Raw genomic sequence first — 26657 nt, 5'->3', positions numbered from 1 at the left:
GATGCTTAATTGCAAACTCATAAATATGTATTAATATTAAACTTTTTTTGTGCGTTTAAAGTTATGCAAAAGAATAATGGGTTTTAAGACATGAATGAAATAAAAACAAAAACATTTGTAGTAATATAATATTATTTGTCAAATTCTCCATCTCAAATATGTTTTTAACATAATCAATAAATTTAAATATGCTTGTTCTTTATCATTCAGCAAATATCCAATTGATATTTTGTTTCTGTCCATAACAGTGTATCACATCTTCTGTGATTATAATTTCTTGCTTAATTCTTTCTTTTAAGTCATTGATTTTAGGTCAACTTTTTAATTTTAGGTAACTTTTAGATCGTGTAATTTTTTTTGAATAAACAATATTTTAAATCGCAAGAGATTAGGGACTTCCTGAAGGCCAGGGTAAAGGATTTAATCGGCCTTTCCATCTGTCTCAAAATTTTTCATTCAAATTCTGCATACAAATGCATTAAAGTCCATTTTATTAGAAATAAAGTCAATGTATATTTTCAAAGTCATTCCACTGAGGAAAAAAGTCATTTATATATAAAGATAAACATTTCCATTGTCTTTTCAACAAAAAAAAAGCCCAAATTACATGATTTTTTTTTATTGAATCACACACTTTATTAATTTTAGGTGTTCTGTATCCACAAAAGTTAATTGCCAGGTTTTAAATCCCCATATTGATAAATTGTCTCTACTTCACACATCCAATCAGGTGTAAAGTGGCTTTATCCATAAAAATTGCATCATTAAAAATGATTCTTTTTCCCTAATTCTGAGTAAAATTTCAACAGTGGACTGGAAGAATTTTTTTTGCTTCATGTATATACAAGTGCAGCCTTTATGTAAATTTATGAGCAATTGTTTTTAGAATTTATAACTTGAGATTGGATAAGCAGTGTATTATGAGAACTTCTAATTTTGTTCAGCACTTTCTTCTGAAATTGTTGCCTCTCCAAGTGATTTCTGTTTGAAAACAGATCCTGTTTCTTTGAACCAGTATTATGTAATGTTTTCATACGGTGGCTCCTTTTCATATGTATCAGCATGACATAAAACACACTCCTCTTTTTCTTGAACAAAAGCATTGTAAACAAACACAACTCAGAATAATGCAGCAGTTAAAATGGTTGTTACACATTTTCTTCTGTTGGAGGTTTTCAATGTTACCAACATAATTTTCTAAATTGTAATGCAATGTCCTGAACTACTGAAACCCACCATTCTTTTATGATGACTCTCTACTTAGAGCCCTTATCATAAGATTAAAAGTTTAATTAAACGATGCTATAGCGGAACTTGGATAAATATTCTATAATTCAGACTTTTCCCTGTTTCTCAAAATAAGCTTCACTCTATATATTCTGAATCAATGAGGTTTTATTCTACTTAGTACTGATTAATTTATCAGGTACACATAAACAAAAGTTTGTTCAATATATTATTGGGAGGTTGAATAACGTATACGGTTGAGGTGCATATGCTGCAGAAATTAATGAAAGAGATTAAAAAGCATGGGGATGAGTGTACTATAGTGGATCGGTGAGTTAATGTTATTATTATTTATGAAATGAGAAGGAAAGGGATTCTAGAATGGCTTAAGGAGGTAAAAAAATGTTACGGTGATATAAGAAAAATTGCAGCAGGATAAAGCTATCTGCTGAAGTGAATAAGAATCCAGTCAGCATAAAGCTATTCACAGGAAATTGAGGACATCCTAAGAAAATATGGGGATGAAAAAGTTTTTTTTATGCATATAAGTAAATGGTTTGTAAAAGGAGAATATTATTTCTGGAATTGTATATCAGATAGGATGTGAATGACGACGACATTAAGGCTGTAAAAACTTGGACTTAAAGAAAAGATCATTTAAATGATCAGGTTTCTGTTGGAATTGACATTTTTAATGCCAACAGAAGCATAATAAATACCCTCCTAATACCTTCTCTTGTCAATTGCATGCAATATTACTCAAAAATTGATTCTGTTATCATGTTCAATAAAATTACTTAATTGTTTTTAACAGAAAGATATCACATTTATAACCACATTCCATGTGGTTATAAATGACCATGATTAATTCGACATCCCTTTTGAGAGTACTCTTTTTATACTATTGATGGCACATCCGTACTAAAAAAAAAAAAAATCATATCACAACAGTTTTATCCTATTACTATATAATAATAACTATGTAATAGTAATAACTATATAATAGTTTTATAAATATTTTGTATGATATTCTCTCAATTTTTTTTTTTTTATAGTAGAAATTCAATAATAATATGAAAATTTTTTGTGTAAAAGGGAATTATTGATAATTCTTTTTATAGCTAAATACTTTTTTATAGCTACTCAGTTCTATCTATTAAATATGAGAAGATAAATACAGCAGTATTAATATTATAATTTTACAAATAAAGAAAGACATTAATTTTAGAAATAAGAATGTACACAGAAATTTTTGATGCACGACTTTCCTCACCAAAGTAATACATGATTCTAATTATAATTCAACAGCCAGCCTATGAATTGTTATAAAGAAATAAAGCAGTGTTACTAACTTTTACATATTACTGTTAATAATTTATAGAAAATGCATTGGAATATGTTCAGAAAATAATATTAAATAAATATAGCCTAAATCATTGGCAGTTGGGATCTTAAACATTGTTGTAAAAGACAGTAGATTAATTATTGTTTCTTGGTGGTTTAGAGGATTTTTTGGAAGGAGTGTTACTAGTTTTTAAAGCTGAGATACAGGACAGAGTGTACTGTAATTGAATGAATCTTGTTAACTTTTATAAGCAATTAAAAGGAACGTTTTTACCATAGCTGGTTTAACTAAATATGATTGTTATGGATTACACCAAATAATGCTCATTTGGTAGATGCAAAACAAAATTCTGCCGCACTTAGTGACAAAATGCAGTGTTGGACTGATATGAACTAGTTTATGACAAATGTTGTGGCTCATAAGTTTTATCCTGGTAGTAAATAAATAATTTTTTCAAATACGAAAAGATATTTGTTGCGGGTAAAATTAAAAAGAATATGATGCCACACTCCCTTCTCAATGTTAACCTAACTAAATTGGTTTAGACCGAAATAAAATGCAAAATTGTTACAATAAAATAGTTTTATCATTTCAAGAGACAAGTTGTTTTTATCGCTGCCACTTTGAAAAAAATATAGCCCAGAAAAATAGGATTATGAACATATTAGCACGGTAGACTGAAACATTGATCGATTCACAGTTATTATAAAGTGGATCAGAACTCAGTTGCTAAGTGATTGTAACAGTTCTGATAATGAATAATGTGGTGATTTCTCCAGCCACAACTGATAGCTGTGCTTTAGGAAAGACTGAGAATAAAGTTATGGTGGGAGAAGTATGAAATGATGACATCACAGAATGTCCTACTATATCAATTATTAGGTTTATACTATTAACTTGTACAAATGTCATTTCTTTTATTTAGTTCTAAATTAAGTAGGAATTATAGGAATTCAGAACTAAAAAAACTAAGGTACTTTGGTCATTGAGATTCAGTTAATGGCACAATGTGCATACCAAATTGAATTAATATGTGATTGGAAACATCAAATCCTAGCTATAATAATTGGTCTTGTGGCCTGTTGTGAAGCAATAGGATCTTAAAATTACAAATCTTGTTCCTTTGCTAATGTTCGCATGAAGAAACATTAATATAGAAACTATTGTAAAAGTTCTATTCATGTTCTATAATTCTCAATAATTATAATTTCACAACTCACTCTAGATTTACATTATTAGAAAAAAATAATGACAGCTTTACCTGATAGCTACCCAGACCAATAGTTGCCTTCAGATAGGGCATGGAGACCCATACTCTACTATAGACTGCTAATCTGCCAGACCCCAATAAGACACTTCACAGTGTCATAAATATGTTGCAGTTGAAGCCAGTGTAGCAGTCAAACCATGTTCTATTCTACTTATCTAGGAAGAAGATTTAAAGATAAAGAAGGCAAAGACAACTCTCAGGGATTGACACACTATGAGATTATGGTAAAAAAATGTCTTCGCCTGAATCGGAATTTACAACACTTGAAAAAGAATACTATTCTCATACCGGTATAAAAATAGTACTAAAAAAAAAAAAACAGTTCTCAATATGTTAATGTTGTGATAACAAATTTTTGAAAATGAAATCCTTTCAAATAAGAGATGAACTTTTTCATTGTTGTCTAGAATCTAGTGATTCCTGAGAATCCATATTTCATTATGTTTTGATTATTGTGATTAGTTTTCAAAACAATTTTTTTGCTAGCAAATAAACTTTTTAAGTAATATCTACCTCAATTTTTGTTTATCTCAAAATATCAAAGTCTTTATAAAAAGATATACAAAAGTACTTTTTTGTAGAAGTTCTTTGCTATTCATTTTTTTTCTTTCCTTCATTGGACTATTCCCTCCTTTCTCAAAATTTCCCCCTTCCCAATTTATTTATCTATTATAAAACTTTTTTTATAACTTCTATTATCTATTACTTGCTTAAAACCGATGATAAACTGTACTGTTTTTTCATTCCTATTTTTATCTATTGGAGCTTACTATTGTTGGTCATGTATTCTTGTATCTACCCGATTCATGACAGAGTGTAATTCACATTTATTAACTTTTCTTTCAATCATCTATTGTTAGAAAATTGTAAGTTATTTTGACAGTAACACATAACATATTAAAAAAATAATAAAAGCCATCAAAATAAAAACACATCAGTGATGAAATAAAATAAGTAAGAGCAATGGATGTTATCAATTGTAATAATTAGATTACAAAAAATTGTTCAGTGTAAAGAAATAGTTTAATTTTGAGCACTAGTCTCGCTCTATTTTTGATAAGGTTCTGGATTCCTTAATTTTTACTAAGGATAAACTACATTTGGAATGCCAGGTGAAATTTTGGGTTTCAAAAATACATAGGATTCTAAGATTCTGGATTCAAAGCCCAATCAAGATCGGAATTTTTCACATCTTACTAAAATTCATCTATCATAAAGTGACTGTGTAAGATGTTAGGCTGTTGTTGATTAGAGATTAATTAAATAAATACCTTAATAATGATTTTCAGCATACATAATATGGCAGAAATGTGAATCAGTGTCCATGGGTATGTTAGGAATTTAATAACGATTCATATCTTGAGGAGATTTTCATTATCCGATTGACAGCAATGATTTATCCTCACAAAATATGGAATTGAACTTGATTCTTTTTTTTATTAATACTGATTTTTATTTATTCATTTTCTATTCTAGATAAAACTTTATGGGTTTTATGTTTTTATAAATTATAGAATTTAAATCTAGCAGTTGTACAAAAGCAATGTAATAACTAGACACAATCCAGCTGTTAAAAAAAGGTGAATTTCACTCATAAGTTGGTAATTCTGTTAATGCATTTTTAATTGATTGCACTTAATTTGTACTAAGGATAAACTACATTTGGAATGCCAGATAAAATTTTGGGTTTCAAAAATATATAGTACTTTAAAAACTTAGGTACCGACACAATAACTTGCACAGATAAATTCCATCCTCCAGACCTGACTTTGTTATTTGTGCATTTAGAAAATTCATTGTTAAAGTACTATAACTTTTTACTAAACCAAGTTTAATATGGCATTCCAATTGTTGTTTATATTAGCGCCTCACGATAGTGCGCTAATGAAATGATTCTATAAAAATTTATTTGCCTCATATTTTACAACTGTTTCTATTATTAAATATTTTAATTACCCAAAAAATATATTCAAAAGGGTTACCTGCCTGAACTTACTAACATAAAAATAAACATGATATAATTTTGAAACAGGAAATAAACGCTTAGAAATTATGTTTTCATAGATTTTTTGTAAGTATGTGAACTGTAATGTTATATATATATATATATATATAGAAAAAATGATAATTGTATTTCATATAATAAAAAAATGGAGTAAAGGCTTTATTTAAAAAAAAAAATATGTTGCAAAAATACCTTGAAATACTCTTGAATGTTATTTACATTTCAACAATGTTAATTTAAACATTGGCCTTTACAACTTATCTGTCCAACTTCATCAATTATGATTTATTATTTTTACCAAATATAATTAATTGAGTAGTTTGGGTAATTTTAAATAGTAGCAATAACATTTATTATTTATTTTGCAGCTTGATAGTATTGTAGCTATTGTTGAGCACTGCGGCCGTCTAGATCAGATTTTGGCGAATATTGATGTTTTATACAGATCAGACAAAATTCTTGGGCCAGGAATTTTTGTATTTCTATTGAATAAAAATTCATTAACGTGGTTACTTAAACCAGGATATCATATTCTTCATATTCCAATGAGAATTTGGCAGTCAAATTATTGGTGTGGATTGATTCCATTCAGTGGCCCTACATTAGTTACAACAACTGGTTTAAAATGGGATCTCAGTAAGTCTTATTTAAAGTGTGTTTTTAATCGCTTGACTTTATTTTTCAGCAGCATAAGAGGAAAAGTTTGTTTTTTCATTTAGGTGGCCTAGATTAATTGTAGAGCAAGTTGAAACTAAAATTGAAAACTAAAATTTTTCTGTACCTTTCTTTTTTTATATTTAGTCAAACGTTTTTCATAATTAAGTTTTTCAAACACGGCACCATTGGTAAAATTGATATTATACATAGTTTAAAACAGCTTACCAAATTCCATTTCACTTCCTCAAGCACTTTCAGCTATTCTGCCATCTTCAGGAGGAATTTATAATTAAAATATATAAAAATGTAAAATTCACATAATGAAATTAAATACGTAACAATTCTTCGTCTCAAGCATAACAATTGTGATACCTTTATAAAACAAACATAGTTACTTTAACATTACAAAATGACAATCAGTTGTTATGTATTTAATTTCATTATGTGGATTTTATATATTTTAATTATAAATTCCTCCTGAAGATAGCACAATAACCGAAAGCGCTTCCTTTTTTCCTTATTCCTGTTTTGACTCCAGGAATTTCTGTTAGGTATTACTTCAGAGGATGAATGAGGATTTGTATGAGTGTAAGTGAAATCTTGTACAGTCTCAGGTCGACCATTTCTAAGATATGTGGTTAATTGAAACTCAACCACCAAAGAACATAGGTATCCACAATCGAGTATTCAAAAGCCTAAAGCGCTTGAGTAAGTCAAATGGAATTTTGGTAAGCTGTTCTTAAAATTATGAATAATTTTTCATAATTATTATATTTCTAGAAGTCACAAGGTGTGCCTTTAGGACAGTAGTAGGTGCATTAGAGTTACAGTATGCCTCTCGCTACATAATTGGCCTAATAAGAGTTTAGAAAAAGGAAAGTTATCAAATAGGGAAATAAGAACTATTTGGCACTATACAGACACAAAAAGTTTTATTAAAAAATTTCAGCAGTAAAAACAGTTGCATTCTCAAGAGATCAACTGAGATGAATAGAAACTGCAGGAATGAGATTTTTTAGATTTAGATCTGTTAAAAACATTACATGATCTGGCAGAATGTGAGATGAAGAAATTCTACCAGGTGTTGGAGTAACATTAAACATAATTTGTTGGTCCAGTATAAGGAATGGGGGAGGGAACATACTCTACACAAATCTCATAAGTGTTCGATCTCCACTTCTCGAAGTAGAAAGCTATGGAATGCAAGCCATTAAGTAAAATTGACAGAGAATAAGGTAGTGAAACCATAACTAGTTGGTTTCCTGAAAAACCTGTTTCTAAATAGAACAGAGGAAAATATAAGTGTATGTTCTAGAAATTAATAAACTTTTATATTCCTATTACGATGATTTATTCAGTTTCAAGTTACATTTGCATCGCTCAGATAATCTTCAAGAATACTAGATCATGGATATCGGTGTTCTTTGGTGGTTGGGTTTCAATTAACCACACATCTCAGGAATGGTCGAACTGAGATTGTACAAGATTACATTTCATTTAAATTCATACATATCATCCTCTGAAGTATTATCTGAACGGTAATTACCAGAGACTAAACAGGAAAAAGAAAGATAACCTCCAAGAGATTTAATGAGTGCACTTTTATAAAAATTTCCAATAAATATTTTCAAGCTTATATATTGCTTACCTTCAAATTAGGTAAAGATCAACAATCTTTATCCGTAGAGAGTGTATGATATTCTTTGTTGTTGCCTTGCAAAATAATTATAAAAAAATACATATGTATTTGAACATGGAATAAATGATGATAATTTTTTTTATCAGGATAATAATAAAAGGATATCTTTTATATTTTTTATCTAATTATTTTATAATGGTGGAAAGCTTATTTAGAAATATTAAATGTATTTTTAAAAAATAATAGCGATAGTAAAAAAATTCCCAGAACGTTAACGTATCAACTTTATATGAATCAAAATATGTCACCATACTTAATTTCACACTTTTATTCAATTTAGAGAGGTCGAGTGGAGTGTTTTTTTCTACAAAATAACATGTATTACACTAATGTTTGTTATTTTAGAATTTAATTAAAAACAGAACTTTTGAACTTCTATTTCATTATGGTGGTGGTGGTGATCTTTACCTTACATGTGAAATTTTGGAAACCCGATTACATAAATCTGTTGCGAGATTTTCTGATCGGTGGAAAATAACTTGAAACACGGTAAACGAATTTTTACTTCTATTACTGCGATTTTTTTCTTTTCATAAATATTTGTCGACAATGCTAATTTTATGCTTAATTGTCACCGACTGCTGTTATACGAGTTCTGTAAATAACGTAATGACGCTGGTTCAGAAAAACTTTTTATTTACAATCCAAATATACATGGATTCTATCACCTTCGAAATAGTTCCCTTGGGAAGCCACACAACCCTTCAAACGGTTTTCCCACTCTTCATAGCAGTGTTGGAACTCAGAAACCGATATATCCTTCACACGGTCGGTTACATTTTTTTTTTTTTTTTTTGTTTTCTACTGTTCCAAAATGGTCCTTTGACGTGTTTTTTTTTAAAGTCGGGAACAGGGAAAAATCGCAGATACTCAAAAGTCAGGTGAATTAGGTGGTTGGGAAACTACAGTAATGTTTTTCTTTGCCAAAAACTCATTAATTGAGAGGGCAGTGTGAAAAGGTCGTGTGATGCAGCATCCAGTTGTCTTTGATGGCAGGTCTCTCGCGGGCGACTCTTTTCCGCAGTCTTTCATGAATATCTTTGTAAACATAATGACTTACAGTCTGTCTTGTAAACAAAAACTCCAAAATCTGACTCGCTCAACATTGTCGTCACTTTTTGACGTTAACGGTCTTCCAGAGCGTCGATCGTCCGCAACTGATTCCCGGCCATCTGAAAATGCTTTAAACCACCTAAAAACTCGGGTTCGTGACAGTGTCATCTACATACGCCCTTTTCAATTTTGCAAAAGTTTCAGTAGCATTCTCACCGAGTTTAACACAAAAATTGATCGCATAACGTTGCTCGTAATTAGTATCGCTCATTTTTTGTAACGCACAACAAAAACTTGTTTCACGAAAAGTTTGTTTACATATCACGTAGCAACAATAGACTAAAAATATTAATACCTAATATAAATCAGCCGTTCGTATAACCATTTGTTTACTCATAACTTTACAGCGTTGCCACTTAACTGCCAGAAACCTAATCTCATTACTTTATTTAAAGACCTACTATTTTAATTCGGTAGATGCAAATTTGCACAAAATTGTCGAATCGCGTTGGTCGATGCGAACCTAAAAATTATTTAACAAAAAAGGTAAAAACTTCTGATGTTACCGTTTCCTGAAAACGTGTTTATTCTACGAGAAGAATTGAGCTAACGGCAATCCCTTCGTAAGCGACCTTGACAGAACTTACAACTTGTTCGTTCAACGGTGGCGGATAGAAATCGGATGCGCCGTAGTATCGCAGCGATAATTTTCGGTTAGTGTAACAACTTGTCAGTTGCGATCAGAACTACGAGCGAAAAACATCGTATTAACGTACATTTCTGAAAACATTGTATACGGTTTTCATAACCGGTAACTGAATTTAATACTTAAATAATCGACCGTTGTTTGCAGCTCTTATTTGTTAATAAGTTTATTAATAGTGTTAGTGTCGTTAAAAAAAAGTTATTTTTAGTTAACTTTATTTGAGTCGTTCGTAAATGCAATTTATTGTAGTGTAAACATAAACCCGTAAGTCGGTAAAATCGGGGAAAGAGGGTTATCAAAAGTCAGACTCTAGCAGTTATTCTCAATATTTATAATTTTATGAAAAAAGAAGCCAAAGAAGGACAAGCAAAAAATTAAAAACGAATCGAGGATCTTTTTCTAAAGCGACCGATGTATCCGTTAGATCTATACAGCGCATTTTAAAGCGACAACCGCAAAACTAATGGAAGTGAATTCAGTACTCCTCGTAAAAAACGACCTGGACGATTTCAATAAAGGTGTTATTCGGAGGACGGTTAATGTGAATTTCACTTACAACATGGAGAACGCCTCTCCCTGAGAAAAAAAATTTGAAGGGGGTATTTGTGTTTTTCGTTTAGTCACGAAAAATTTAGACTTCCGGTGGAAAAAACTGAAAATAACAGAAAAATTTTGATCGAGAATGATGATATACGAGATAAAACGTTGCACTATTTGTACTCCGTAATGCGGCACAAAGAAGAAAATCGTTATATACGTAAACGAAGCGTATATACTACATCGTTCCCACACGAAGGATCAAACACGGACGATGGTTCTTTAGAAGCGCTGAACGCTCCCATTTCTAAAGGGATTCGACAAATAATAGTTAAGCGAGAGGAGAAAATGGTTTTACCGAAAATTCTCTCCTAATATAAGTCGGTTAAAAAACAGGCGATTACCATGACGATATTATGAATTTTAATAATTTTCAAAAACGGGTTGTGTCTCAATCGCTACCGAATGTGTCACCGAGATCTGTAATGTAAGTCACGGACAGTCCATCGTTCCACAATGTTAAAATAAATCCTGTCGTTAAAAAATATACCATTTTCACATGAAATGTTCAAACCTGGATCGTATACTCCGATAAAACTACATAAACCACGATTTAAACGTACAAAATAGATTCTTTGTTTACCGAAAAGGACATACTATTGCGACCACCTTATCATCCCGACTTAAATGCTGTTGAGAATGTCCGGGCGCGTGTTAAAAATTGCATCGTCCAAAAAAATGTAACATTCAATTTAAAAGACAAAATAGAACCGGCGAAACAAAATTTAGAGAAATAAATAAGATAAACTTCTGAAAGAAGTTAGCAAAACCAATCGTGAGACAGATTATTTAAAACTAGAACCGATGTTAAGACGAAATTTCCGAGCATTTTATTGTAAATTTGCATGAAACCGATTTCAATTCCACGGATGACAATGATGACGAAGAGGAGGCCGTACCGAGTGGAGTTGAAGAAATAGTGTAACTTGGAGATTTAAATATGTTGTGTGTTAGGTAACGTGTTAATTTAGTGGAATATTGTACAAATTATTTACGGAACCTGTGCGATATTATAATGCGATTAATATTGGAATTACGGTAAGTCGTTTTTTTTAAGTTCATTTTTATATTACTGTTAGCATTATGATCATAATATTTTGGAATGATTTTTTTTTTTGTATTATTTCGGTGACAAATTAGATTCTATCGACATCAAACGAGTTAAGATTTACGAGATGATTTATAGTGTATGTTTCGTTTAATATGTTTGATTTGCGTATAATTATGTACGTTGGACGGAACAGAACGGAACGAAAGGATAGCGGGAAATTTACGTATCTCCCTACTTATCGCAGAACTTGGATAAAAGTCCCTTGCTGATGTATCTTTATTTTAAAGGGTGGGTAATTATTTATTTAACGGCGGTTATATTTATTTTGTTTTATTTACGGACGTAATTATTCGCTGCATTCCGATCCTCTTTGATTTCACACGTTTGATCCGGTAGCGGTAAAGAGGTGCAAAGAGTGACAGGAGAACACAGAAGGTCCACAGCTGCCCGTGGCTCGCTGCGGTAGTCGTCACACGCTTGTGGGCTTGTGCCCGATATATCTGGATAGAAGGAATACAGCAAGAACTTTGTTCGTATACTGTTAGGTCAGGGAATCTCCGACCGTGACCGATTTTAGAGAGATAGGCAAGAAGCCTAGCCGGAGGACGAGGCCGGAGCTTTATCTTTCGGCCTCCTCGATTACTGGTTCTGACAGTGACGGTTCGGAAGTGGATACAGAGGTAACCACCCGAAAGGATATGAACCCACTCGTTGAAGAGTTTTCGCAAGCCGGGGGCAAGCCTGGCAGCTCTGCCCCGTTGGCTTGTGATGTTTTGGAAAAAACATCGTGGATTGTTTAGGCGAAAACATCAAGGAAAACTAGACGGCTTGTTTTCCTATCTAGCAAACCCCAAGAGTACAAATGCAGATACCAAAGGGAGATTATCGCCTTGTCTAGAATTCTTCCGGGCGGCTTTCACAGCTCTCGTGGAGGGTTTTGATAATCTTGCCTCAAAGCCTAAGGGAGTAACTGCAGTTCAGAAACCGGCCCTGGTCCCGATACAGCCGCATAGGTATGCTGAAGTGGTTAGGGGCAGACGCGAAACCGGCCGGTCCAAGAGACTTGAGGTAGTGTTTGTCAGAAGAGCGGAGGGCTCGACTGTGTCCAGCAGTCGGCTGAAGAAAGACCTCCATGTTGCCCCTGAAAGGGGTTTAAAATCAGAAATGTCAAAGAGACCGACAAGGGATTAGTTATATACCGATACCGTTCAAGCGATTAGAGATTTCATTGCGGTTAAGCGGTTGAATGTAAAAATAGACGAAGAGAACGCGTAGATGTTACGTAATAGTCTATGATATTGACCGTAGCCTTGCCCATGAGGATGTCTTGTTCCTCATTTGGGAACAGAACACTGATTTAGATGAAGCCGCCTTCCGGCGAGACTGCAGGGCTGGTCTTTAAAACGGGTAGGCGTAATACCCAGAAATATCATGGAGTCTTTGAAGTGGGTTCTGGTCTCTTTCAAAATTTACGTCCGTATGCAGACTGTTTATCGATTTAGGGTCCTGCTGACTAAAAGAGTACGTGGATGTCCAAAGATGTTTCAAGTGCTGTAGATATGGTCGTAGGGCTAATTTTTAAAGTTTGCCTTGGTGTGTTCCCATTGTGATGTGGACGGCCACAAGCGTGATAATTGTTTGCATAAGTCCTAGACTCCGGCCTATGCTAACTGTAACAGATTGCACAATAATCATGAGCACCCAATTGTTAGTAAGGAGTGTGGCTGTTACATAAGGGCCGTAGAGCTGTACTTTAATTCCTTAGATGCTTAGGTTTGGTCAACTTAATGCCCAGGGTGCTTATATAGTCCAGGTTGAGTTGGGTAAGGTTTTGGAGAGACGGATTGTCGATGTTACCCTTCTGCATCATCCATATGTAATTAGGGGTGATCTGCCAGGCTTTCACAGGTGGAAAAGGTTTTGTGTAGGGCATACCTGTATCTCTGCTATTATGTGCAGGAAGTCGCTTGGTAGTGTTTACACGGTAAGTCTCTGACGCGCATCATGTTGTGGTCAGACTTAACATTCGCGTACAGAACCTTACAATTATTAGTTCATATTTCCAATACAGGGATCCCACTGAGGAACATCTAGCGAGATGAATAGAAGCCTTCGTATTGTGGGTAATGGTCCGATCCTTATTGCTGCCGATGTTAATGCGAAGTCGCTTTTCTGGCACAGTGGGATCACGGATCATGTCGGTGGCTTAATTGACAGTTTCATCGCGCAGCACAATTTCGAGGTCTTTAATATTGCAGACCACTTACGTCGGTATTGTTAACGGACGAAGGGCCTTTTCAGGTACAAATATTGACATTACCATTGGTAGAGACATCCCTTAATTGTATGCACTGGTGTTTTTAATAACAACTTCCTACGAGGCTACCACTGTATTGGGAAAGGCTCTCCCAATCGATTCAGTGGTGAACGTTCGGGCGGCCGTGTGGAAATTGCTATGAGGCAGGGAGGCCGAGGTATTTGGGATGCGGTTTCGAGCCAGACCTGTACCGGAGCGGAACGGTAATCTCAATGCAACGGTTCTAAATTTTGAACAGTTGCACATCTCCCGCCTGCGGAGGAGGTTTTACAGCCACGCGATGGAAGCATGGCAGCAAGAATGGTACACCACGACTAAGGGAAGGTCATTGTATAGATTTATACAGGACTTGGAGAGATGGTATGCCTCTCCTTCGTTTTTAAGGTCAACGGGAGCCCAAGTGCTCTCCAACCATGTAAATTTAAACCAATATTTGGGTTTCGATTCCACCTGGCGAAGGTCCAATCGAACGAACACATGATGTTCGAGTGCCCAGCTCTTGGGGGGGACAGAACTCAGGCCACCCTGGAACTTGGAGGTCAAGGGGAAAATTGGGCACTCACAAGCGGCGGGTCAGTGTGGCGAGAGCGCCTGAGAGTTCCTTCATGCGGTTACTTTGTTCAACCGACATCAGTAGTTTACCTAAAGAAAATGACTCCTACCACACTGCTGTAGGAAGCTAACCTAGAGATATGGCTGGCTACCAGCCAGATTAAGGCTCCAAGCGCTTTAATGGTGGACAGGTACTTGCTGGCATTCAGCGGCCTAGGCGTGGCAGCGAAATGCTGTCTTTGACAAGATAAATTATTGATAATCATATATGTTTTAGTAGTTGACGGAGTGCGCCTACCCGTTTTCGTGATATATGACAAGTGGGCGATGGGACACGCAAGCGAGTGGTGTATGGTACCACGCTTATTCCGCTCACGCTTTTAGGTTAGCTCTAGGAGCTAGTTAGGACACTGGCCGCTAAACTGTTTCGTGGCTCAGTAGACGTTTGTGGCACAGACATTAGGTATTTTGTTTTAGGGCGACCGCATAGGGTGATGGCGGGAGAAAGCCAACCAAACTAACCAATGCCTGGCAGGATTCTTGTCTGGTTTGTGGTCGACGACTGTTTTAGCGATCATCGGTTGATACTTTTTGAATTAGCGGATGAGCTGCCGAATAATCATGAGGGATACTTTTCTATTTACCGGGGGCACTTCCTGCATAGGAAGGCGGACTGGCCGAAATCCTCCTCTTTGTTGGAGTCCAGACTGGAGATTTTTTCTCGAGACCTTGACGGCCTGCCAATATATGTCCTGGCAGAAAATTTCACTTCCGTGGTGGTGGCGGCAGCTGAAGCCGCCATTCCTTGAGGCACTGGCCGGGAACGTACATCTGGTTAGTGGTCTCAGAATCTGACAGCAATGAAGCAGTCTGTGAATCGACTCAGAAGGGCTGCGCAACGAGATGGTGATCCCGATCGGCGTGCGGTCCTAACTGCGGATTACTGCAGAAGGATGGCTAGGTACTTTCATAGCATTAGGTCCGCCAAGTGTAACTCTTGGTGTTTCTTCGTTGAGGAGCAAGGGAATAGAGACCCTTCGGGCGTTGTGTATAGAGCCCTTGTCATAAGCACAGGAAATATGTCCTCTTGTCAGCTTTGTCGACCCCGGAGGGTGTGGTAATTGATAAGGACCGTGTCCTTAATATTTTGCCGAATGATTTGCTCCCGGATGATTCTATGGTGTGAGGTTTCATACCACCGCCATGTTAGGCGGGAAGTCGCGATTTTCGAGACCGACTTACAATCTTCTGAGATTACTGTGGCGGAGGTACGCCAGGTGATCTGTAGTATGGCACGGCATAAAGCCCCCGGATATGATTGTATCACAGTGGAGGTCCTCGTCCGAGCGCTTCCAGTAGTTTTTGGTCCTCGTAACTAGAATTTATAATAGGTTTCTCTTCGCCAGCCACTTTCCGGCGTGTTGGAAGCGTGGAGACTTGGTGTTGTTGTTCAAAGGTGGCGACAAAGATCCTACTGTTAGTTCTTCTTACCGTCCACTAGCTTTTGCCTGCGATTGGCAAGGTTTTTGAGAAGGTCCTATATTTGCGTATTAATGTTGGATTGGTCACTATCATTTGCTAATGGACAACCAGTATGGTTTCCGACTGGGCAAATGAGGATGTCATACTAAAGGTGATGGATATAGCTTCCTCTAGTCCACGTATTTATGTATTAGGGATTTTTCTGGACATATCCGGGACATTTAATAATTTATGGTGGCCTTCTGCCCTGTTTCAGATGCAGAAGCTTAAGCGTACACGAAATGAATTAAAAGTGTTCTCAAGTTATTTCAGCCATCGGACCATTTCCCTGCGTGACGGCAGCTCGGAGGTTCGTAAAATCATAACTAAAGGATGCTCTCAGGGCAGTGTTCTGAGTCCCAGAACACTTCTGGATCATAGAATTAGATTACATGTTGCGTTTAAGATTGCCATGTGACTGTCGTGTCGTCGCTTATGCTGACGACGCTCTGCTATGCTATTGATTGAAGGCGATTCGCGTAACGAGGTACAGTTCAGAGCTGCTCATGCTTTTGAGACACCCCGACTGTAGAGTCTTCAACATAAGATGTTTTTCAGCCCACAGAAAACCACAATGATGTTGCTTAAGGGCCGATTGGCTATTTCCCGACAAATCCGGGTTTGGATGGCTGGTCTCCCCATTCGGTACGTTACGGCTCAAAAATACCTGGGTGATATCCTTGACGAAAATTTTCGGTTCAGGAAAAATCTTAATATGTGGCAAAAAAAGGCCGCTGATGCTTTCTATGGGATCCATAGAGTCATTCATCTCGATTGGGGATTGAATTACCTTACCATGCGTATTCTTTACAAAGGTATCAGTGAAGCTATTATGCTGTATGCTGCGCCTGTCTGGGCTCACCGCATGTCTCTTAGTATTGCGCGGACATTTTGTTGCGGGCACAACGACTCCTCTTGCTGGCGGTTATAGAACAGTCGCGGGAGGCAGTCTCTGTTATAGCCGAAGTCAAAACAATAGATATCTTGGCTAATGAACGTAAGGAACGCTACATTTCCAAGGTAAATAACCTATTGACGTCAGAACGAAAGCAGGAGATTGAAGACCGGGACCTTGCGTCTTGGCAAGTCAGGTGGGACGAACCCCACAGGTCGCTACACACACGGTATATTTCCTATAGTGTCTGATTTAGGTGCGATCGGATAGGTCTCCCCCGATCGGTATATCACACAGTTTCTCTCCGGGCACGGTGCCTTTCGGGCGAGCTTGGCTAGGTTTCGTTTGGTGGATTCGAGTCAATGCCCCGATTGCGGGACTGATGATAGTGAACCACGTCCTCTACGTTTGTCCCCGATACGAGATCGAACGTTCACGAGCTGCAAGGAAACTTGAGAGAATGGGTTCCTTTCTAGATCTCCGTATTAACTGGATGATCCATGAGGAGTGGTCTGTAGTGGCTCGTTTTCTTCTCGCCCTTGCGGTGTGTAGGTGTGCAGAGGGAGTTTAATGGAGGTACTCGATCGTGGTAGGATCCCGGGTGGCTAGGATTCCTTAAGCATTGGGTTGGTTGGAGGTAGGCGCATTGTCATTGTGTCACGGTTATATTGGTGTTGTTTGCGATTCGATTTTGGACTCCCACTGGTGGGGGTGGTCGCGCCGCCGGGGTATGGTAACCCGTGCGACCGGTGATGGTCCTGATCGTGACTTTGTAATGCCACGTGAGACTCCATGATGGGACCAGGTGGGGGTGCGGTGTTTGTCCCCGGCTCCTGTTCGGACAGGAATGAGATTATGTTTCCCTTGTTAGGTGACCTAAATTGGTCGACTTATTTTGGTGTACGTCTGAATTTCTATGTTACGTAAGACATAATTTTGATTGGAATGAATGTAGCACTGATTTACCTTTCAACTCGTTCGTTTTCTGAGGCATTCACAGTCACGAACGGTGCTGTCAAATCTAGACTAGGGCCGGGGTTCGCGCTTCTGCGGTTTTGCTTAGTTAGTTTGAGGGAATCATGTTAGGTTGGATGTAAAGATGTCCGTTTGAGGCCTACGAGAAGACAACATTTGATTTGTATTTCACTGGTGCAAATGTCTGCCAAGTCATTTACAGCGGTGGCGTCCCGACCAAGGTCTGGCTGACGACTGTGTGATGTAATCAGTTAAGAGGGTATAAAGGCGACCTCCGGTAAAGCCCCTCAGTGCTCGGAACGGAGGTGGTGGTGTGGCGTCCGGTAACATCACAAGGTTGGTGTCTGCCCCCTACGAGATTGGGATGCGTTCCGATCCTTTAGAACAGAAACTTTTACCGGGGCTGACCTTGGGAGACTAGCCGCGTATGTGCTTCGTTATCCCTGCTTGATTCCCCTTAAGTCCTTTCGGTGCTAACGCTTTCCGGCCTAGCAGGAATTCACCTTTCGGAGGCCCTAGTGTTTGCAGGATGCAATGCTCTCCCCTGCTAGAGGAAGTCACATGTGCTGATGGGGACATAAAGTGTAAGATTTAGGAAAGGAAGATGGATGGTTAGTGAAACAAAGTTAGGAAACTTTCTTCACTCGGGTTGTCTGCATCATTGCATCTCGGCTGGATTCATGTCGGGTCGGTTTCCAGTCCGTGGTAGCGGGTCGATGTTCATTTTTCTTTCTTCTTCAACCTGCCTTTCCGTAAAACCGGCTGTAAATAATTTACAAACCGTAGCCTTTAAATTGTCCTGTGACCCTGGAAAGGGCAACATGGGGGCAGTGCAGGCCTCTTCTCTCTTCCGTCGGGCGGCTGCTGAGCTTTTTCTACCGCAATCTTCGCTGTCTGTCGGCAGTCTTAATCTTCTTAAGTTAATAAATCGGATGGTTGGTTCTTATCATTAATATAACAATGTTCGCGAGGCGGAGCGGCGATCGCCTTAATTCTTATTACACTAATATAGTAAGAAGTTTTCAAGAAATTGCTAGGAAAAAAGAAATTCTTATTCTCTTAGATGCACATGCATTTAGGAAGGGTTTCGGGGACCGCGAGGCCGAAAAGGTATCTTTCTGGGCTGTATTTCTGTTATCGGTCTATATCATCTCTAACAGATCTGAAGAAAAAACAGAGAAGAGCATGTCCTTATACTAGAAGGGAGGTACAAACATATCACCCCGCAAAATTACAGGGTAATAAAAAGACGGCCGCTAGGCATCTACAGAAAAGATTTTTTCAAGGCCGCGAATTCAAGTTTTTAACGGGCTGAAAAATTATTTCTCCAGGGAATGTTGCAAAAATATTAACGATTCCCGGCTTTCCTTATGGTTCTCTACCGATTAACTGCGTACAGTTAAAAAAAAATGAAAATTATTATTTTTTTTCAAACATACGTTTGTAAATTTTTCAGGACCTCGGATTGAGTTGAAGTTTTACTGAAGTAGATTTATGATTAGCAATTGAAGGGTAGTATATTAGGGACAGAATGGACTTTGGCGAAGGCGAAATTATGTAGCCGAATGTTCTAACTACGATTGTAGATGGTTTGCTCTTTTTTTTCTGTTTAGCCTGCGGAACCACCTAAAGAGAATGAATGAGGATGATATATATGAATGTAAATGAAGTGTAGTCTTTTGCAGTCTCAGGTCGACCATTCCTGAGATGTGTGGTTAATTGAATCCCATCCACCAAAGAATACCGGTATGTACGATCTAGTATTCAGAATCTAGTACCTTAGAACTCTCGACTTCGAAATCAGCTGATTTGCGATGATGAGTTAACCATTAGACCAGCCCGTTGGGCTTAGGTTTGATCTCGGTATTCCTGTTTGAAGTCCAAAACTCTCTTTGCTACTGGATCGAGACAACAAAGAATTCGCGCAGCTTTCACCTCACCGCTCTCCTAACTGTAAAATCTGTTAGAAACGCCAGTAGATTGCTGTAGGCTTTGCCTTTGTTGAAAAGCTTCTCGTACCCCCGTTACGATTAGTCGTCAGATCGTAACATTCGGCGATCTCACGTCAAATAATCAATAATAATCTCATAAAAGAGATGTCTTGTTACATTTCTTCTTTTTATATTTTACTTTTAATGTAGACATCCTCAAGATTTTTCTATCTTTTACTGGTTTCATGCATTTCCCCCGTACTGTCATTTGATGGTATCACTTATATGATCTCCTTATCTTCACTTATAACTCCTTATCTTTAACCGTTATAGGATCTCCCTTGTAGAATTTTTCCGCCACCATTACATTTTTGCTATCAGTAATTTTACATCTGTTACTTGGTTTATTATCTTATTAGACTTTTTTCTTTTTATTACTTAACTTTACTCCTAAAACTGACCTCTCCATAGACCTCAAAATCTTGTGTATCATCTCTCTTATTCCGTTAGTCACCGACTAGATTTTGGAGGCATTGTCAACAAAGGCATTAAACGTTTTTGAGAAGTTTTGCTTTTTATGCTTATGTATCTTGCTTAATATTATTCTCTTCAATTTTCAAAGAGAACTATATATTTTCTTCATTCTTTGTACTTTCTCTCTGCAGGTTCACTTCCTGATGTAAATTTACATAGCCATCAACTTTTCAATAACATTATACATTATTATGTTCTGTGTAGTTTTTTTTTGTTTAGATTTTAATATTTTTATGTTGCCTATTATCATTTTAATTTTAAAACATCTTTGTTTTCTATAGATTTATTTTAAGGTATATTTCTCAAGATATTCTATTTAAATCCTTTTTCAAGCTGTAATCATTTGTGACCCACTTGCAAAATATCATATGCAAATCTTAAATGATTCAACCTGGCTTATTTTATTTTCTTTGCATTTTGTACATGGCAAGGCATTATGTATGCCTTATGTTGAGCTTGGTGAAGAAGGCAACTGGAGATCATTTCACTGTTTACTTTCCCTGTTAATCTGCTTGTTTATGAGAATGGCTGTGTCATTTTCAGGAGAGTCAGTCTGTGTCAGTCTGTCATTCATGTCAGTCTGTGGCCATAAGGTCAAGGCCCTTAACATACACAAAGATGACAGTGTAAAGGATCCTTAGGCTCTTTTCTATAGAGAAAGTATAAAATTCATGTCTCTCATACCCGATATAGTAGAATATGATGAATAAAAAACTATATTTGTAGAAGTAAAAAAATAAATAAACAGGAAGTCTTATTTTGCTGATGTAAAATTAAATAATTTATCTTTAAAACTCATACATCCTTACCCCAAAGGGGAACATCATCCTGCCACATGACAATTCCAGTTACCACGCTACTCCCTCTATACCTAGCGCTGATGGGCTTTACCGGAGGTAAAGCCCATCAGCGCTTTAAGACCATGAGACCATGAGAAGAAGACCATGAGGTCATCTTCTAGACTCATGGACCAATTGACGTCTCTGTCATTATCTTGGTCCATGTCAGAATGCCACTGATGCAAATGCCAGAAATTACACTTCCATTGGTGAAACTCTATAAACTAACGCAACAAAAATCGAATAACCAAAACTACTAACAAATTATGAATTTTTACCTACATGCCCAACAACAAAAGAAAATTAAACAAACAGCGCTGCAAAATAACAAAACAAAATCAATTAACACCAAACAAAGCCTCAAAAACAGCTATTACGGCAACTAAAACGCCCAAGCGACCCTTGCCACCTGTATTACACAAACATCCATTCCTACACACCCTCCCCAACTTACTGAATAACCAAATATTTCATAAAATTCCTCTACTGTAACCCACTCAGCCTGGCTTTTCCAGTTGACAGTCAAATTCAAGTAAGATCCAATATCTTAGAGCTGCCTCACAACCTCTAATCTCTGTCCTCGTAATGCAGACAGACATACAAAACATGAAAATCATCGTTCATTATACCACAACTAGGACACAGACCTGAATCAGCCAAGCCAAAATGAGCCAGTTTATCTCCAAAAGCATTATGACCCAAAAGAAACTGTGTGACATATTTATCAGGAGACACCCAAGAGGCGCCCCATAAACTCCTCATATCAGGGAAGAGACAATGCATACAATGCCCATTAGTTGTTTCATCCCATCTCCCCTGCCACAATTGAAATCCACTATTCTTAATCTCTCTAATTTTTTCAGAAGTCAATTCACCTGACTTTTTTTGCAAAATAATGCTGCTGATGCTCAACCACATCAATGGGCTTCATTCAGCAATCACCAGAACAGCCTTACAAGAAATAGTGCAATAACCCCCTATTACTGTTAACAGCAAGAGGCGCTGGACCTTCAGTAAAATATTTCTGTAAGTTTTATATTTTAGCCTGAACACCCACACAGGTGTGGCATACAACATATTTGCCTCACACACACTTTATAAAAGGATACACATGGTCTTAAAAAATTTAGACCTTGATTTGGATTCACACATGTCAAATACCAAACAAGGCACTATTGGCCTTCTTCACAATGTACTGTAAATGCTCCTTGAATCAAAAATTTTCAAGGAAACCCCAAGGTATTTCTGAACCTGAACATAATGGATTCAGTGGCCTGACATAAATATATGTACTCGTCACATCATACCGAAACGGCTTTTCAGCAACATCATTGTGATTTTATCCAGACTTAATGCCATTTTATGCTGAGCTCTAGTATCCTACAGACCTGAGAAGTCCAAGTTCAATCTCATTCCACGAGCATCCTTCGACCAGCAGCAGCCCATCTGTCATCAGCATAAGCGATAATGTGACAACCGCTGGGCAACCTCAGCCACATCAGAGAATCAAAGTTTACAACCCATAACAAAGGGCCCAATACACTCCCCTCAAGACAATCCTTAAACAATGTCCTTTACTACTTCACAGCCACCATCACAATGCAGAACGTCTCAATTTAAAATTCATATATCTTGACCCCAAAGGAAAAGATCCTGCCATGTGATGATTTTGGTCGCCTTGCTACTACCTCTGTATGTAGCTCTGATGTGCTTTACCAGAAATCAACTTTTTAACCCGCAGACCGATTGATGTCTCTTAGTCATCATCTTGGTCTCTTTCAGAATGCTGCTGATGCAAACATCATGAATGGCATTTTAATCGGTTTAAACCCTATAAACTAACGTATAACCAAAACTAATAAATAAATTACTAAAACAAACAACCAAAACTACTCATACAAAATACACTGAGTAGTAAATTGTAAATTTTGGGTTAAATGCCCTACAACAAAAGAAGATTAAAAAAACAACTTCGTAAAATAATAAAACAAAAACAATTAATACGAAACAAAACCTCAAAAACACCTATCATAGCAACCAAAATGCCCAAGCAACCCTAGCCACCAGTATTTACATAAATATCCATTCCTATATGCCCTCCCCAACTGACTGAATAACCAAATATTTCATAAACTCTCTACTATAACCCATTCAACCCAGATTTTCTAGTTGACAGTCAAATCCAAGTAAGATCCAGTATCTCCAAGCTGCCTTACAACCTCTAATCGTTCGTCCCCAAATGAAGACAGACGTACAAAACATGAAAAGCATATCATCTGTTAGACACAACAACTTAAACACAGATCTGAATCAGCCAGGCTGAAACAAGCCATTTAAAACTCATACTGGAAGTTATTTGTAACGAAATAAAATTAAAAAAAAAGAATACATTGATACGCTTAAGTTTTTCAAAGCGATAAAGTCTAAGGGCCCCTTGCTCCATTAGCCTCAATTGCAGATTTTGAACTATTAAATACTTTTTTTTTTCAGATAAACAAGTTATTAAATTTGGTGAATTGATCAGTTCTTCTAATACATATGGAGATTCATCTTATCAGCGTGAAGGTGTAACTATTAAAACAGATAAAGATCTTATTTGGACTATGGCAGTTTCATGTGAAGAAGATTAAATAATAGAATAAAGATACACCGCTATTGATAATAATACCATTTTGCCTGACCATTTACCATTTTAATACCGTAGTTACAACTGAGTGTTTTAAATTATAGTATTATATATATATATATATATGTAAATTACATTACATTTTTCATTCTTGTAAGTTTATATTTTACAATGTGCAAAAATATTTTACTATTATATATTTGATTTTTTTTTCTTATATGAAAATTTTTGGTGTGGTTACTGGCATACATGTAACATTATACTTAATGTGGAAGTAATCAGTGTGTAAAAAAAAACAAAAAAAAAAACAGTGATACACTTGAATATTTTAATCATCAAATATAATTAAGTGATTGCTATGAAGGTGCTTATACAAGCAAAATGGGAAAAAATCAGAAATAAGTGAATAAAACAAATATTTTTTTAAGTTAAATAAAATTGTGCAGTGTACTTTTCTTGAAGTATTGTTGTAGTTAGTACAAACTGAAGTATTTCTTTTGCTTTGCAGTTTAAGTTTCATATAGTACTATTTATTGTATAAATATATAGACCCGTGCAATGTAATTTATTAATTTTATTTTTTTTTATCTATTTATTCTTTATTTAACATTATTTTGAAAAAAGTTTTCAAAACTTATTCTTCTATAAGCAAAATAACCTTATGCTGGGTACTTTTTTTATTTGCTTCATTTTATTAATTGGATTTTGTTTTAACCAACACTATTTAGCATAGTGCTAACTCTATTCAAATTATACTGAGGAACAAAAAATAATTTTTTTTTTGTCACAGGAAAAAAAAATTATTCTGATAGTATTTTTTCTTCTGAATTCTAATATGAAATCAGTTTTTCCCCGTCATACAAGGTGTCCAAGAGACAGGAATTTATAATTTCAAACATTTTAATACTTTCTGCATTCTTAACTACACAATGTTCAAAAATCTGACTCGCAGAAAAAGTAAGAAATGACAGTTTTCTGCTATATTTCACCTGTGGTGCATCCATTTTTATGGTCTAACAATATTCATTCAGCATATTAGGACTCAAATTGCCTTGATACCTCTTTTCCATAGCTGAAGTCTCCTGATGAAAGTGTTCCCCGTGCTTATGCTCACTGCGCCAAGATTTTCCAGAAAGAAATCTACAACCCAAATTTTTATAAGAAGTTATAACATCATTGACAATATCATGGTAATTTTCCGCCTTTTGATTTCCTAAAAAACTCTGAGTAACATTTTTGAATGCTTGTCAAGTTGCTTTCTTCACTGGATTCAATAGTTCCTCAAACTTTTCATCATGCATTTGTAGACCCACAAATATTCCTTCTTTAATTTTTGCATCACTAATTTTAGGAAAATTCTGTTACAAGTACATGAAACTAGGCGTATTTTCCATGGCCTTGATGAAATTCTTCATTAAACATTAGGCGAGTTCTGTTTGATATGTAACAGAAGTAGATGCACATTTTTAGGATTACACAATGGGTCATGTTTCATATTTTTCTGTTCAGGAATGAGTGATTTGCGTTAAGGCCATTCTTTTCTAATGAAATGATTTTTTCTATACCTACTATCCCGTTCACACAAAAAACAACAGTACTTTGTGTAACCAAGCTGCAGACCAAGAATAAGTGCAAATATTCCATTCATATGCTGTATACTGAATCTTCTCCAATATAAATTTAAAGTTTTCATATGTTTTTTTCGTACTAGCAGAGTGAGCCACAAGTACTGATGGGAATTTATTGCTATTATACAGAAGCACAGCTTTTAAACTAACTTTAGAGAAATCGCCATTCTGTTGGGTTACATTTATTATAAGTGTCTCCATAAGAGAAGAAATGTCATTACAAGACACTAAGCTATTTTCATCAGAAAAATATCTTTAAATTCAGAATGACAATTGCAATAAGTACATATCTTTGAATTCTTTTCTAATTCTTTTCTGGCTAAGAAGATTACATCCTTTTAGCCAGAAAGAAGGAATTTCAGACTGTTTTTTTGGATAACTTGATACCAAAAAATCTTGTATGAGATTGTTAAGATGTTCTTGAGTCAGTAAATGAGGCTCAGATGCACCTAATCTATTTCCAGGAATAGTCAACATTAGTGCTTCAGCTTCTTCCCTTATCTTCCTTTGTCTACCAGTATGTTTCTTAGGGTCATCTCTTCCTTTCTGTAGAGGAGTAAAAGACTTTATAAGTTCTATTAATGGAGGGATTATCAATCCTCATCACTATTGTATCTTCTTTCATTACCATACCTGTCTTTATGATATTTCTTATCATTGAATCTGCCATAGTACCTTTTCTCACGTAGTTGTCTGCTAGATCACCAAGATATCCAATGTCTCCTTCTGTCTTGGTTAGATCATCTACTGTCTCAATACCTCTGTTAGCTGAGCCGGCCATCTCCTCATCACCAATTGTACAACTTCCTCATAGTTTAGTTGTTCATTTAACAGTTTCCTGATCTCAAACTCCTAATTCCCCTCAGTCACCTGCATTATCATTGAAAATGCAAACCCAAGTTCTGCTTCAACTTAATCTTCCTAGCTGATTTGTCAACTCTTCCATACTCACTGGAAGTGGTTCTTCTTCTTCTGAGAACTTGCTTTTGTCGTTTTTTTTGTTGGTTTAGAATCCATTTTCTTACATTCAATCGTCGCGGTCGTCTCTGAAGTAGATTGCACCGTTATCTCCATACTGGGAAGCGAGATTCGTCTCTCCATCTTTTCAGATTGATCCAATTTTGATCAGACCGTCAGTACATTGTAGGAGGTCGAGATCCGATTGATTTGACACCTCACACGCTATTTTTTAGGGAGGGCCGGGTGGCCATTTTTGGGGGGTCGGGGGT

General features: G+C 36.2%; 1 protein-coding gene across 6 annotated transcripts in view; it reads left to right on the top strand.

Moving 5' to 3' along the window:
• Positions 1-24132, top strand: part of LOC142329805 (thiamine pyrophosphokinase 1-like) — a 70507-nt gene extending 46375 nt beyond the window's left edge. For all 6 annotated transcript variants that reach the window (XM_075374627.1, XM_075374628.1, XM_075374629.1 and 3 more), the window contains 2 exons: positions 6216-6483; positions 23665-24132. In XM_075374627.1, the coding sequence (XP_075230742.1) occupies positions 6216-6483; positions 23665-23804 (408 nt within the window). In that variant the 3' untranslated portion in view covers positions 23805-24132. The remainder of the gene's footprint in view (positions 1-6215; positions 6484-23664) is intronic.
• Positions 24133-26657: the final 2525 nt, after the last annotated feature.

The sequence above is a fragment of the Lycorma delicatula genome, chromosome 9, assembly GCF_047948215.1.
Source record: "Lycorma delicatula isolate Av1 chromosome 9, ASM4794821v1, whole genome shotgun sequence".
In the NCBI taxonomy this organism is placed as follows: Eukaryota; Metazoa; Arthropoda; class Insecta; order Hemiptera; family Fulgoridae; genus Lycorma; species Lycorma delicatula.
The sequence above is the reverse complement of the archived record's forward strand: the minus strand, read 5'-3'. Positions and strand labels throughout refer to the sequence as shown.